This window comes from Phaseolus vulgaris, chromosome 3, assembly GCF_000499845.2.
Source record: "Phaseolus vulgaris cultivar G19833 chromosome 3, P. vulgaris v2.0, whole genome shotgun sequence".
Taxonomy (NCBI): Eukaryota; Viridiplantae; Streptophyta; class Magnoliopsida; order Fabales; family Fabaceae; genus Phaseolus; species Phaseolus vulgaris.
This window is the reverse complement of record NC_023757.2, coordinates 34,348,966-34,365,192: the sequence shown is the minus strand read 5'-3', so window position 1 is coordinate 34,365,192 and position 16,227 is coordinate 34,348,966. Positions and strand designations below refer to the sequence as shown.

The 16,227-nt window shown below is 30.0% G+C and overlaps 1 protein-coding gene across 1 annotated transcript; it reads left to right on the top strand.

Moving 5' to 3' along the window:
- The first annotated feature begins 4,397 nt into the window (after positions 1-4,397).
- On the top strand, positions 4,398-5,520 carry LOC137805890 (probable serine/threonine-protein kinase PIX13). The gene is made up of 2 exons (XM_068605777.1): positions 4,398-4,598; positions 4,813-5,520. The coding sequence occupies exons 1-2, from the start codon at positions 4,529-4,531 to the stop codon at positions 5,304-5,306; spliced, it is 564 nt and encodes a 187-aa protein (XP_068461878.1). The 5' UTR covers positions 4,398-4,528; the 3' UTR covers positions 5,307-5,520.
- The last annotated feature ends 10,707 nt before the right edge of the window (positions 5,521-16,227 follow it).

Sequence of the window (16,227 nt, the reverse complement as noted above, 5' to 3'; positions counted from 1 at the left end):
GTGTTAAAATAAATAATTAATATCATTTTGAAAAATTAATATATTTTGATGTCATAGATGAAAATCTTTTATTGTTAAAGATCCACTTTTTTGTGAGTATCATTTGGAAGTAAAATATTTTATTCGTTCTCACTTAAAAGAGAGATTGGTACATTATTAAATAAGCATGTTTTTAATTTTAAAATTTTATTTTATTTGTTCTCACTTAACTGACAGGAAAGTGGAGAGAGATGGATGTCTTTTTTATTAGGGAAGAGTGGAGAGAGAGGGGGTGAAATGTGAATTGTGAGAGAGAAATAATATAAAAAACATCTTAATGTCTCCAAAATCCTAATTTTAAGATTTTGAAACTGTATTGTTGTCACTTCACCAGGTCTTCCGTCTGAAATTGTGTATTGTTAATTTTCTTCATATTTCATCTCTTTTATTTATCTTATTTTGCTTTTCCTACTTCTGTAATGTATACATTTTATTTTATTTTTTTCAATAGAAATATTTAGTTTATTTTATAAATTAATAACTTCAATTTCTTTACTCATTAAGAATCACATTGTTAAAATATTAAGTTCTTCAATAATATTGATAAAAAAATATAATTATTTTAAACATATTTAATTAAAAATAAATATAAATATAAGTAATAAAAAAATTAACACAAATAATAATATATTATTTAATTTGATTAAATTTTGTATTTAATTATATAAAAATAAAAAAATAAAAAATGCGGATACATAGGCGCTCTCGGATCTGTGTGCCCGCTAGTAATAATAATATTATTAATAATAATAATATTAGTAATAATATTAATAAATATTAATAATATGAATAATCTATACCTATATATAAGGGATTCCCTCTTTAACTGCTCTCAAATTTTTTCCTATTTTATCCTTATATTAATATTTGGTTTTATTTCATTATTTTGGTTATTGCGTCATTTTCTATTTTTTAAAAATATTTGAAATAGATTATCGGTTTTGAATTGAAAGATATGATTTATTTTAAAATTATGGAGAGAAACAAATATTAGGAAACGTGAGTAGTGGCCAAAGTAGTGACAACAATTTTGAAATGTAACATCTTCTTTCTAACTTCTTTCATAAATATTTTAACTCCCCACTTCTTGGGTTAACCTCCACGATTTCCTTTTAACTGTTAACTCCTTATTTTAAGTTCTTTAATAGTGCTCCCCCTTTAACTCCTTATTTTAAGTCACTAACATCCAACCTTCTCAGAAGAAATTATAACTTTTACTTTTGGAGAATAAGAAGAAGGCGAAAGAAAGAGAAGTGTTCTTCTATATGTTCATTCTTTTTGTTAGTATGTTTCCTCTTAACGGAGAGTGACGAAGACGAAGAATGGTTCCGATGAAGTTATTGGAAAGAAGGCTTAACATATGCAATTCAGAGGTACCATCACTGAGTTAGACACCTAATTGAAAGGGAGATAGGCGCAACTCCATGACTCGATCATTGGTGCACGCTACTCCTCTCCAATCGGTGCAAGCTAGTGCCGCTTACTAATGCCATAACAACTCCCCTTTCTATTTTTTTTGTTGTTTTTGTTCGTTCTTTTATAATAATTTATTATTTACATCTTTGTCTTCTATTCCCTTTCTCTCTTTTTTTGGTTCATTCTTCTATAATAATTTATTATTTACGTCTCTCTCTCTTCTCTTCCCTTTCTATCTTTTGTTTTCTTTCCGTTGGCTCTTCTATAATAATTTATTATTTACGTCTCTCTCTTCCCTTTTTTTTATCTTTTATTTTGTTCGTTCTTTTATAATAATTTATTATTTGCGTCTCTCTCTCCTCTCCCGTAATTATCCTTTCCAGTAACTATACCAACCTTTTTAAAAAATACCATTATCTTTGAGTTGATTTGAGTTCTAATGGGATCATTCATGTTTTAAATTGTTTTTGTTCAATATTTATGTAATATAAAAATGTGTATATTTAATAGTTGTATAATAACATAAACGGTTAGTAGATTTTAATTTTCTAAAAACAAAAAGAATTTAACAAATAAATAAATAAATCAATAGATACAAGTTTATTATTATTTTTTTTTAATTTTTTTTATTCGCTGTTAGTTTGGGATTTTATAGAAAAAGGGTGTTGATTATTAAGGCAGTGTTAAAAGGGTGTTGATTATTAATGTGTTAAAATAAATAATTAATATCATTTTGAAAAATTAATATATTTTGATGTCATAGATGAAAATCTTTTATTGTTAAAGATCCACTTTTTTGTGAGTATCATTTGGAAGTAAAATATTTTATTCGTTCTCACTTAAAAGAGAGATTGGTACATTATTAAATAAGCATGTTTTTAATTTTAAAATTTTATTTTATTTGTTCTCACTTAACTGACAGGAAAGTGGAGAGATGGATGTCTTTTTTATTAGGGAAGAGTGGAGAGAGAGGGGGTGAAATGTGAATTGTGAGAGAGAAATAATATAAAAACATCTTAATGTCTCCAAAATCCTAATTTTAAGATTTTGAAACTGTATTGACTCCATGACTCGATCATTGGTGCACGCTACTCCTCTCCAGTGCAAGCTACTGCCGCTTACTAATGCCATAACAACTCCCCTTTCTATTTTTTTTTTTTGTTTTGGTTCGTTCTTTTATAATAATTTATATTTACATCTTTGTCTCCTCTCCCCTTTTTATCTTTTTTTTTCAGTTCGTTCTTCTATAATAATGTTCTTCTATAATAATTTATTATTTACGTCTGTCTTCTTTTCCTTTTCTATCTTTTTTTCTTTTTGTTGGTTCTTTATAATAATTTATTATTTAGTCTCTCTCTCCTCTTCCCTTTTTATCTTTTTTTTGTTTGTTCTTTTATAATAATTTATTATTTACGTCTCTCCTTTTCCGTAACTATATCAACATTTTTTAAAAATACCATTATCTTTGAGTTGATTTGAGTTCTAATGGGATCATTCAATTTTTAAATTGTTTTTGTTCAATATTTCTGTAATATAAAAATCTGTATATTTAATTTTTTTAAAACAAAAATAATTTAACAAAATAAAATAAAATCAATAGATACAAGTTTATTATTTGTTTTTTTTAATTGTTTTTATTTGCGGTTAGTTTGGGATTTTATAGAAAAAGGGTGCGGATTATTAAGGTAGTGTTAAAAAGGGTGTTGATTATTAATGTTTTAAAATAAATAATTAATATTATTTTGAAAAATTAATATATTTTGATGTCATAGATGAAATCTTTTATTGTTAAAGATCCATTTTTTTTAGTATCATTTGAAAGTAAAATATTTTATTTGTTCTCACTTAATGGAGAGATTGGTACGCTAATTTTATTTTTTGTTATCATCTAACTGGCAGGAGAGTGGAGAGATTCGTTACTTTTTCTGTTTTAAACTAATATTCTTCTTTATTAAATAAGCATATTTTTAATTTTAAAATTTTATTTTATTTGTTCTGCAGGAAAATTGAGAGATTGGTGCCTTTTATTAGGGAAGAGTGGAGATAGAGGCGTGAAATGTGGATTTATGGACAGTTACTTTTTTTTAGGCAAAAGAGTGATATATAAAAAAACTGTGAAAGAGAAATAATATAAAAACATATGTCTCCAAAATCCTCCAAAATCATAATTTTGAGATTATGAAAGAGTGATATATAAAAGAATTGTGAGAGAGAAATAATATAAAATCATGTTAATGTCTCCAAAATCCTAATTTTGAGATTCTGAAACTGTATTGTTATTCTTCCATCCCTCAATATTTCATGACCGCCACTTCACCAGGTCTTCCATCTCCTCAATGCTTCAAAAATCCTAATGTTGAGATTCTGAAATTGTGTATTGCTAATTTTCTTCATATTTCATCTATTTTATTTATCTTATTTTAAACATATTTAATTAAAAATATAAATAATAAAAAATTAACACAAATAGTAATATATTATTTAATTTGATTAAATTTTATATTTAATTATATAAAAAAATAAAAAATAAAAAATACGGATACACGAGATTGCCTGTGTGCTCGCTAGTATTAATAATATGAATATAATTTATTTTATTATTATTAATAATAATTATATTAATATGTATAAATTATGTTAATAATAATAAGTATAATAAAAATGATAATACGACCAAAGAACTTGTCTGGAGATAGGGGTTAACTTTTTTTTTTTTATAAATTTGTTATACATGAGTACGGGAAATTTAGTGGCAAAAACGTAACCATTAATTAGTTGTTGACTGGTTTCTGCTTGAACTTTTCTCTTCTATTTCCCATTTTGACTCAAATTTGGAAGTGTTAAAATTTCAACTCCTGCTAAAATGAATTTCAACACGGATTATATGAAGTAATAACAAAGTGTCTCACGGCTCCATTTGAAGCTCAACATAACATGATTAGCAATACCATTGCATTTCCTTGGAGTATTCTTGGACCCTTCCTTTGTCCCGTCACATGCAAGTTGCTCTCTCTCCCTTACTCTCACATTTATTTCTCTGATTTTGTGCCAAGGAAAGAGCATAAACAAGTCAATGGGGAACTTTTGGAGTCTTCAATCAGCTTCTAAACCTGATGATCATCCCAACGCGAAGAACCATTTAGGTAATTATGGTTCTTTTTGTTTTTTTAACTGTTAATTGCAAGCGTAGGTGCATCCTATGGTCATCAGTTTTTTAAACAAATCTATAAGTCAAACGCGCATAGTAAAACAATATTAGCTATGGTTTATGAAATAATTGATACTTTGAAGTTAAGTAAATGGGCATCGTTTTTTGTACTTTACATGAAAGTTTGTTTTGCTGTGACGATGTCTCAGGGAGGACTCAGTTCTCTGCCGGTCTCAGCAAGACAAGACTTATACAGAATAGTGATTCTACTTCTCGTGGGTGTAGAAGTGACTTTGGAGGAAGCAGTAGTCTGTTTGGGCAAAGTAGTAGCAATAATCACACATCAGGAAGTAACACTAGCACGTCATTTTGGGGCTCTGAGAATAGCCAGGCCTCTGGAGTCAGAGATGGAGAGGAGTTTCCTCATGGTGAGATCTTGAATGCTCCAAACTTAAGAGTATTAACTTTGGCAGAATTGAGGGCTGCTACCAAAAAATTCAGAGCTGACAGGGTGATAGGAGCGGGGGCTTTTGGTGCAGTATACAAGGGTTTGATTAGAGGAGAGGGATTGACTATTGCCATCAAGAAATCGAATCCCGGAAGCTTTCATGGAGTTGCGGAATGGCAGGTAAGCGGTACATGCTATTATTTTTCAATTTGGTACATGCTATTATTTTGCCTATTTTTATTGTTTGTTGGTTGATATTTATATGAAAGAATGTATATAAGTGTTTTTTGTAATTTGATATTTTTATTATCTTCTTACAAAAAACGAGGGAATATATTTGGCTTTAGATGTGCTAATCCACTAATTTCTCCACTCAATTGTTCTTGGAGTTTGTTTGTATCAATCTAATCTATGAATGTTGAATAGTTATATATGTATATGAGTGCTCTAAAAAGAGATAAAAAAATTTGGTGATCACATAAGGATTTACTAGTAACTGTGTAGAAGTCCCTGGTCACTTTTCCATCAAACAATTGTGACCATAAAGGCATAAACACTAGAAAGGCAGAAAGCAGCTGAAAGTTGGCACAATTAAGAATTAATACAATTAATGAGCTTCCTGTGGCAGGTGACAGACATTGATACACGTTTTAAATCTTATGTATTCTTGTAGTAGGTATCTTTGTTTTAGTCTTTATTTCATGTTTTGTTTGGTTTTCTTATTTATTTTTAGTTTTTCGTTATTAACTTTTTTCTTAAATATAATAATGATGATATCATCATGATATGGTGATGACCTAATTATATGACATTAGGTGCTTGAATCCAGGTCTATGGTCGACCCATTTGCAGATTTTGTGAATAATTAAAATATGCAAAATGATTTTTAGTCTTACTGGTTTAGTTCGTTCCCCATTTAACATAATTTTATTTCAATTTTTTATTTTTAATACTAAAACAAAATATTAAATATATTAAATAAAGATTTAAATGTTATTGAAGATACCTAAATGTTGAAACAAACAATAAAGTGGTGTGATATTTTTAGTATTTAAAATTAACTATTAAGTATTGATATAAACAATATAACTTTAGTGATATTTTTATTATTTAAATATTTCAATGATTGTATATTTTAATTTTATTAGATTTTAGTTTAACAATATAAAAAGAAAAAATCATGTCATTTTATGAAGAAAAAAACTTCCAGAAAAGTTTGGGAGGTGTCAAGCCTATTCATTTATGAGCATATGACATTATTATAAGCTAAAATAAATAAAAAAAGTGATATTTATTGGAGTAAAATATAAAAAATATATTAGTGAGACTAAAGTAAAAAATAATATATTTTTAGGGACTTTTAGAAACTAAAATTAAATTTTACTTTTTTTTTTAAAGCGATGAAAGTTGCCTATTGTCCTGACATAGGGTGAGGACGACTATAAATATTATAAGATTTTGACGCTTCTAATTATATATTATTATAAAAAATGTGTTTAGATTTCCTTTTAAAATTTATAACTTGTTATCTTATTTTTGTAAATATATTATCTCTATTTTAGGTTTTGTGAGATTTTTTTATAAGGTATATAATTTTTTATTTAAACTAGAAATAAAATATTTTAAATTTAAATCCTATAAATATATCTATTTTTTCTTTTACTTCTTAATTACGTCTCGTATAATTACATAACATTCTTGATAACATCTATATTGTTGAGTTGAAGATTTTACTAAGATATCATATATGATGATATAGTGCTGATAAAAGAAAATCATATGATGATATTATCATAACATCATAATAACCTCATCATAGTTAACATAAAATGTTAATGATAGGATTTGAAAAAAAAAACAGACTAAAATGGCTGGTCCTAAAATGTATTAAATCATTTTTGTGTGTGTATATTTTCAATGCCTCAATTACTGGTCAGAACTTCCTAAGTACAAACTTGTTGTATGTGATATTAAGTTAGTATCGCTTTATTTGATAGAAAATTCTAAAGATTAGTTCTTCACAAAAAAGAATTGAAGGTTACAATTATTATGAATATATCCTTCACTACTTAAATTTGATCTTATTTCTTTTAATAAAGATAAATTATGATTACTTTCCTTTTCGAAAATCTTGAGAGAATATTATAGAATTAAATAACTTTTTAGTTTCTATAATACAATATTTTCTCTCATTACTTTTCACTTATTTTTTATAAACTTACACTTTTCACTTTGTTTTTACTCTCTCTATACTTTTTTTATCGGTCCTAACTAGTTCGCGTAAGTCATTTTATAGTTTGGGCCAAATCCAGGAAAAAGATGATCCGATGGGCTGTATTTAATATCTAATAGCCCAACTTAGGATTTGATGATAATTTTAAGTGATTTTTTCTTGCATTTATATATTTTCTAACCAATTTTCAATATTATACTTTTTTTTTCTATTATTGAGAAATAAACTTTAAGTCTAACTCAATCGGCTTATATGTATCAAACTATATATTTATGGGTAGTTCGATAACGACCCGATACTATAATAAGGTCAATAAAATCTCGTTATAATAAACTCTAAATGACTTTGATACTATATAATTTTCAACATCATCATTCTTTTCAATTATTAAGAAATAAACTTTAAGCCTAACTCAACTGGCTTATGTGTGTGGAACTATATATTTATGAGGGGTTCGATAACAATACGATAACAAGTGGTCTGATAAGGCCAACAAACTCTCGCTAGCATAAACTATCAGGCAAACCAACTTTCGCTAAAATAAACTCTAAATGACTTTGATACTATATATTAAGAAGTGAATTTTAAACCTAATTTAACCTTATGAAATTAGCTTATAAAATTAGGTTTACACCACTTATATATTTTTTTTTTCAGCAAAGAATAAAAAAAATGAACACTTTAGGGATGTCCCAACCCTTATAGAAAAGTAGAGTATGATTATCTCACTCCTAAGTTACAAACCAAAAGCATTATATGAAACTACAAATTAAGGCTAGCATTTTATTGATCATTCCCTTTCTTGTTTTAACATAACAACCACAACATTAGCAATTGCATACACCTATATTCCAATACTACTTTTCAAAACCAGCGGCATAGTTTCAATGACTCTATGTGAATTTTTCCGTATCTTCCAAATTAACAATCTTGACTCCACCAAGACAACACCTTCTCCACTCATACAACACCTAAAAGTGATTAAAGATGTTAATGTTGATTTTACATAAGTAATCACCCGCTTGTTGGAATGTGTTGTTGGTCATGTGTTGTCGTTTAAGCTTGAGCAAAACTGCAAGCTTCATTTGTGCCCACTTAGCTGAAATGTCTCTCCTAGACCAAACCATCTACCATTTTGAATTTTGCATCTTCTTCTTAAACCCCATATTCATTCCCTACTTTACCTTTGTTGTCATTCTTTATTCACAACCTTTAAATCCCTTTGTAATATTCTCCTTGAACACCAAGAAGCAGTTGTAGGGTCTGACTTTCTTTGCTTCAAACATACCCCACATACTCTGCACCAATTTGCACCATCATCCGTATATCATCATCACCTGCACCAAAAAACTCAACCTTCCCCTCCTCTCAGCTAGATCAAAGATACCAAAGCATAACCAGTTCTATTTGACAACAATAATACATGCAACAAATTTAAATGCATTACCATCAACCTCCACCAGTGAGTAAACAATCAGATATAGAGCAAGTTAAACATTTATATTGAACAAATTATTTTGTTGTCATGTTAATGCAAATTAAGGGTGATAAAATCCAATCAAAAAAGGAGAACTTAACTTTCCTTATTTTATGTTTCATCCATGCCCAGGATTGGACTTGTGCCTTGGTAAGAATTTCCTCAGCATCAATCTTAGCTTGATTAAAAATAGCTTTGTTTCTATGCTTCCAACTACACCATATCACATAGACACATAGGCTTTTCCACAACCTATTGCCTTCATTATCAAAGCATATGCTGACAAATTGTTCAAAATGGTTAACCAACTCATTATGATTCATCGAGCTAATCTCAACCATTGTACTTGATAATTCAACTGTTCCTTGTGGGATCGATATCCGTCCTTAGGGACAATTATTACTTCTGACAATGCGGTACACTTATAATATAAATTCATCAATATGTAAACACTTCTGGTACACTCCGTATTCCATGAATTGCTAGCTTTTTATAGGCGGATTTTACTGAGAAACTGTATGAGGGGGGATCGTTCCATAACCATAAGTCCTCCTTATCTGGATGTAGGGAAACTTGTGATATATTCGCCATAAAATCTTCAACCATAGGTTTTTTCCACTCGAACCATTTCCTTCTCCAACTAAAAGCCCACTTCCACCCCTTTGTAGACTAACTTCCGAATCTCCCAATAGGTTTATCTTTAAGTAAGGAGTTGTTGTAAATTATAGGGTATCTCTCTTTGAGTTGAGAATTAGCAAGTCATTCGTCTTCCCAAAATTTGAACTTCTCCAAACCAAATTTTAAATGAACCATCTGCTTCCTTAATCTGAGAGGCTTACTTTTGATAAATCATTCCACCATCTAGATTTATACTCATTTTGAGCCGATGTAACTGAGTTCGCCATCCTCCACAATCCATATTTCTTTTCTAGTACATCCTTCCAAAGGCCATGCCCGGGAGATCTCATTTTCCATAACCATTTTGCCAAGAATGTCTTATTAAACAAATCAATTCGCTTGATACCAAGTTCGTCCTCCTCTTTCGGTTTACAAATATTGTCCCAACTAATCCAAGCAATTTCCCTCACTTTCGAGCCCCATCCTCATAGGAACTTCTATGTAATTTTGTAATTTCCTTTCACACTCCTATCGGGGTTTTAAAAAAGAATAGGAAAAACAGAGGTATGACATTAATAACATATTTTATAAGGCAAACTCTTCTCGCAAAGGATAGGTCCCTCCCTTTCCACACTGAAAATTTCTTTCTGGTCTTTACTAGCACAGGTTCTTAAAAAGAACATCTAGATGTATTACCACCAACAAGTAGGACTAAGTAGGTGAAAGGTAATTCCATTAGGTTATAATGGAGTATTTCATAATACAAATTCACCACATTCTTATCTATTCCAATCGCTCCTATTTTACTATTGAGGAAATTTACTCTAAGGCCATAACTTAATTATAACATCTTAGTATAGCCTTGATAGCCATGATATTATGCAGATTGGATTCACAGATGAAAAGGGTGTCATCGGCAAACTGGAGTAAATTCACATCTACGTTCTTATTCCCAACTTTTATTCCCAAAAACAGGTTTTTTCTTGTCGCTTATTTTACCTACCCTGACAAACCTTGTGCCATAATAAAAAAACAAAAAAAGCCTTGATAGCCATGATATTCTGCACACTGGATTCACAAACGAAAAGGGTGTCATCGACAAACTGGAGTAAATTCACATCTATGTTCTTGTTCCCAACTTTTATTCTCGAAAATAGGTTTTTTTTTTTCTTGTCGCTTGTTTTACCAACCCTGACAAACATTGTGCCACAATCAAAAACAAAAAAAGGTGTCATCGGGTCTCCCTATCTAAGGCCTCTGAAAGGTTTGAATTCTTTTGTTGGGCTACCGTTCACCAGAACAGAAATAGTAGCAGATTCTAAGCAAGCTTTGATCCATTGTATCCATTTTTCACAAAACCCTAGTCTGCCCAACATGTAGAATAGGAACTCCCAATTCACTAAATCATATGCCTTTTTGAAATCTAGTTTAACAACCATCCCTCTTCTCCTTTTTCTTTTCAATTCATCCACAACCTCGCTCACTACAAGGATATTGTCTAATAACCCTCTATTAGATAAAAAAAAAAAAAGTTGATTGTGACACATCGATCACCTTCTCAATAACTTTTTGAATCCTTCTAGATAATACCTTAGCCAGAGTCTTATATAAACACCCTACAAATGAGATGGGTACATATTCTTCAAGAGATTGATGATTCTCCGACTTTGGAATCATCGTTATGAATGATGCATTACAGCCCTTCGGTATCTTCCCTTCACTATGAAAGTATTTTACTACTCCAACCACCTCATTTTCTAGTAGATCCCAATGTTTCTTAATAAAATTGAAGGTTATTCTGTTTGGATCGGGGCTCCTACTTGTATCACAATCCCAAATAGCATCCTTAATTTCTTTCTCCCCAAAAGGTTCAATCAGCAACATGTTATATGAGTCCGTTAAGGCTTTAAATTCCACGTTATCCAACATGACACTTATATCCTCAACAACAGATATCTTGTTTTCATAGAACTCTTTAACCATCTCCTTCACCTTGTTTGGTTCCTCCATCCATGTTCTGAAACTATGACAATGTACTCCTTTAATGTTGTTTCTCATCCTCCTCCATTTAATTGTCGCATAGAAATATTTGGAATTGGAGTCTCCCTATTTAAACCATGATGCCCTTGACTTTTGTTGTATGAGGGACTCATTTCTCATATTAATAACCTGTAACTGGCTTAGAAGCTCCCTTCGTTCCCTGATCTTATTTTCATTCAGGTTATCCACATCATCCAACATATCAAACTCTTGTATTTTATTCATAATATCAAGTTTGATCCTATCTGTATACCCAAAAACCTCTTTGTTTCACCCTTTCAAATCACTCTTTAACATTTTCAATTTCTCTTTTAATGTTTGGAATTTGTTTCCCTGAATCGAGTAGCCTTCCCATTTTCTTTTTACAAAACTTATCTTCCTACTATATATCAAGAAATCTGAATGGTTTTGGACCCCAATCCACCACATTTGATTTTAGCACCAAAGCACAGTAATCAAATATATGTTTATCTAGTACATATTGCTTACTACCCGACCAATATTGCAGCCACTCAAAGGAAGTTAAGAATTTTTCAATCTTGCTTTTACCCTTGCCATTAGGTATTTTCCAAGAATATTTTCTTCCAATACATGGGATATCAACCACCTCCACACATTCCATGAAATTATTAAAGCCTTACATTTCTCTCTTATTTCTTCTAACACCGTTTATCCCCCTTCGTTCACCATCATTTATGATAGAGTTGAAATCTCCCAAGATGCACCATGAGTTACAAGCTTCCCTTTGTCTAACAACTTTTAAATCTTCTTACATTTGCATTTTCACTTGCAAGATACATAAAGAGTACACATTCACAATAACAAGTAGTATATTATTTCCGGACAAACACTATAAACCATCTATTAATTATATGATTAATGCAATGGAGTAATAATTTTTTTTGATGTACAATTCAATTAGGACTAATTTATATCATCTAATGTAAAAAATGTTTCTAAATAATTCATAAGTTAACTAAGAAAAAAATATCTCTTAAATATACTTTCTTAATTTCTAAAGGATGTGTTTTTTTATTTTGTCTAGACCGCTATACTTAAAAAATTTCTTAAGTCCCTCTTTTACATATTAGATGGTTTAAAGTAAGTTTAAATTTTTTAGAGTTTCAGTTAGTATTTTAATTTTTTTTTCCTATTTCTTTCTTTATAATTAGTTTTTACATTAATTTTTTGTAACTTTTTCTCTCTCGTGAATTTAATCAATAATAAAAGTTTTCAGCTTTTCTTTCTATTTCTTTTGTAACACCATACCCTAAATTTTTGGAGAACTAATTTAAAAGTAATAATGTGAATCACATTTTTTTTATTAGTGGTGAAAATAAGAAGGAAAATGATTGTTTCACGTTCATTGCTTCATCTTACAACTACTAAATATTAATTTTTTAATTTTTTTTAATTTTAAAAATTATTTTAACATTTTATATTTTGTCTATATTTTTAACTTTATTTTTTATTATAAACATTAATATTTTATTAGCAAGCATATCATCAAACATGATATGATTGTGTCAGAATCAGGTGAAGGTTGTGCTGTGTTACCTCCAGAAGATCCGCATGCAGATACTATAGTCTTCTTTTAACTTTCTAACACTCACTTTTAACACAACGCTAGCGACAACCTCCTCTCATTTTTCGCATTTACCACTCTTCGTTTTTCACTTACTATTATATTAATTTCACTAACCCAATTTAAATTTATTTTAATAAGATAAAACGCATTAAATTAATAAGCATAGACCAAAAACAAGTAAGAATAATATTGAATATAATTTACTCAAGTAAATTTGAATCTTATAAATAAAAATGAACCATATAATTATGAAAGCACATATCATTGATTTTTCAACAAAAAATAATTGTTAATAAAATTGGCGAACAATAACATGATCATGAAAAAGTAACTTTTGACGATTTTTGTTCTCTGAATTTAAAAAACCTTATCTATTAAATTTTTGTTACACGATAAAAAGAAATATCCACCACAAACATTAATTGTAGTAATAGTAGCAGAGAGGAGATGATTGATCTTTGTGAGCACCAAGTTGTTGAGTTTCTGTGTTCTCTCTCACACACCTGTCTCTCTTTAAGCACCTCCCATCATCATCCTCTCAATTTCTCTCTCCACGCCTTCCCTCCAACAAACAAACAAAGAAATATTCTCCCACTCAAAAACCAACCCATGATAATTACATAAATTTGCTACCACTATCATAACACTGAATTCCCAAACTCTTCTTCCCTTTGCGGCCAACACATGGGCCTCGAAATCCTTGACGACTTTCGCCCAATCATGCCCATACGAACCATTCCTGCAGTTAGAACCTTCAGCCACCGCGCAGAGGTAGTTGAGACAAGGTCCAAGGAGGAGCAAGAGTGCCACACACCCACTTCACAACCTCCAATGTTGCTTTGTCCACCACCTCCCAAGAAACCACGACTCTCTTTCTCTGTCTCAACAACAACAACTACTTTTCCTTCTCAAGCCTTCTTTCAAGTGCCTCACGATCTCGCTTCTGTCTTTCTGCTTCGCGCTAAACCTTCCTCTCTAACAACAACATCATCTGAGGAACCCCTTTGCTAGCTTGCTACCTACAATACCAGTTCTTCTCTTCTCCTCTCTTCTCTTCACCACACCCAATATATATATATCACTATATACTTTGAATAATTAAGCACCACATCGCATAAGAACACACGTTGTTCAGTTAGTTCTGTTTCGTTTTCTCTTGTTTACTTTTTCTCATATGATAGCAAATGAATAACCTGTTGGTGACCAACATTTTTATAGTTTTCATAGATGATCATGTTTTAAAGATTCCAGTTCTCTTGTTTTTATCATCGTTGTTGATTCTGTTGCTATTTTGAATATTTGAAGGGTGGGAATTAATTCTAGTTGTGGATCGATGGTGCATGATACGATCCAATACTCTCTTGTTAAGCCGTAAATGCATGCATCTAACTGAAACATCCCTTTGAGTTAAGTCTCTTTCTCTCTCACACATACAATAAAAAGGGTGGTAGATGGATCTGGAGCTTGCTAGAAGAGATATAATCAAGAATACTGGAAGTTACTGTTAGTTATGAAATTTGAGAGAACAGGCAAGTTATATATATCAAAACTTGGTTTAAATAATTTTAAATTCTGCTATAATTCTTGGTTTGGAAGATTGAAGAAACATTATTAACTTGATTGAGAACTCTACGGCTATGAAGTGAACGGGGCCTGCAGTACAAAAATCACTCCAAAAGGCTGTGTTTTGGACGTTTGTTATATATTCTCTCTCTACCTCAGTTGCCACCTTTACATATAAACGATTTTGTATAGTGTAGCTTAACCTTTCGTTCTCCCAAAAGCTAAAACCAATGGTATAAAAGGAAGTTCATGTTCTACTTGGATTGTTCAGAAAACCAGAAGATGGAATGTGTTTTATAACATTGTAAATGTCTTGGAAAATTCTAAGGATAAGCAAATATTCACCACACGTGTAGGTATATATAGATGAGGTATGATATTTTTGTTAACAGATTCACTTCCAATCACAATAAATATTAATATTTGTAACAGAAAAAAAAATTTAAACTTTTTTTTAATGAAAATACACGCAAAATGTAAAATATTAAAAAAAATTAAAATTAACAATATTATAAATTTTTATAAATAATTAAAATATTAAAAAAAATTAAAATTAACAATATTATAAATTTTTATAAATAATTAAAATATTAATATTTATTGGGTTATAAGGTGAAGTAGGATTCTCAAATAAATTTTTTTTATATAGATTACTCCGCTTCCTAATCCTTCAGCTATAGTTTTCAAAACAAAAATTGATACTTTGACAATTTGACAATATTTTTAGTTATATACAATTTAATTGGTAGTTTAAAAAAAATAATAATAAAAATAAATTTATAATTAAATGATATGAAAAATATTAAAATAATAAATTTGGAAATTGTATAGTGAGTGTACAAATTAAAAGTGAGTAAAAAAATATAATGATGCCAATTTTTAATTTACATATTTATTTATGATCTCAAACTATTATTAATTTTTTATATAGTCCTTCTAAATATTAAAATTTTCTATTTTATTTTTTAATTATAAATAATCACTTATCAAACAAAAATATAGAAGAAACTTATTACTAAATGTACCTGTATAGGCGGAGGGGTCCAAATAGTACCTGTGGTTTGATGTAGAATTGTTAACGTGTCGGTGATCTCCAAATGCCCTTAAACCTCATTCCTTCAACACTGATGCTCGGTCGATCGGGGGTACCTGCGATTGCATTCCGACGCTCAAGTCAGTGCTCTGGTTTAGGTATATTCTAGTGAATAGGAAAAACGTACCTTACTCTTTTCTTGAAAGCTCTATTTATAGTATTGCTTTGTGAGCTTTTGACCCTAAAGGGTTGGAGGTCAGTTGTTAACTGATGTGTAGCGATTCCTTAATCTCAGGGAAGTGTGTATTCGGTTTAATCTGTTTTATCCATTATATGAAGATATTTCTCGAATATTTCGGGATGTACATTGACTCATTCAATGCTAGTGATAACTGTTATTTATTGTATTCATTATATTATGTTATTTGACTCGGGCGGTCGGTCATTAAGAATGGCTCGTCCGGTATTGGTCGATACACTTGCCCCTCGGGCTCGAAGAGATTAACTTCTGAAGAGCCGAAAATAACTAATGGAGTTCTTGAGGCAAGATGTGATCGTTGGAAGCATTTAATGCATGGCAGAGATGTGACGTTTGCTTTTTAGGAAAAAACCGTCATTTTGATG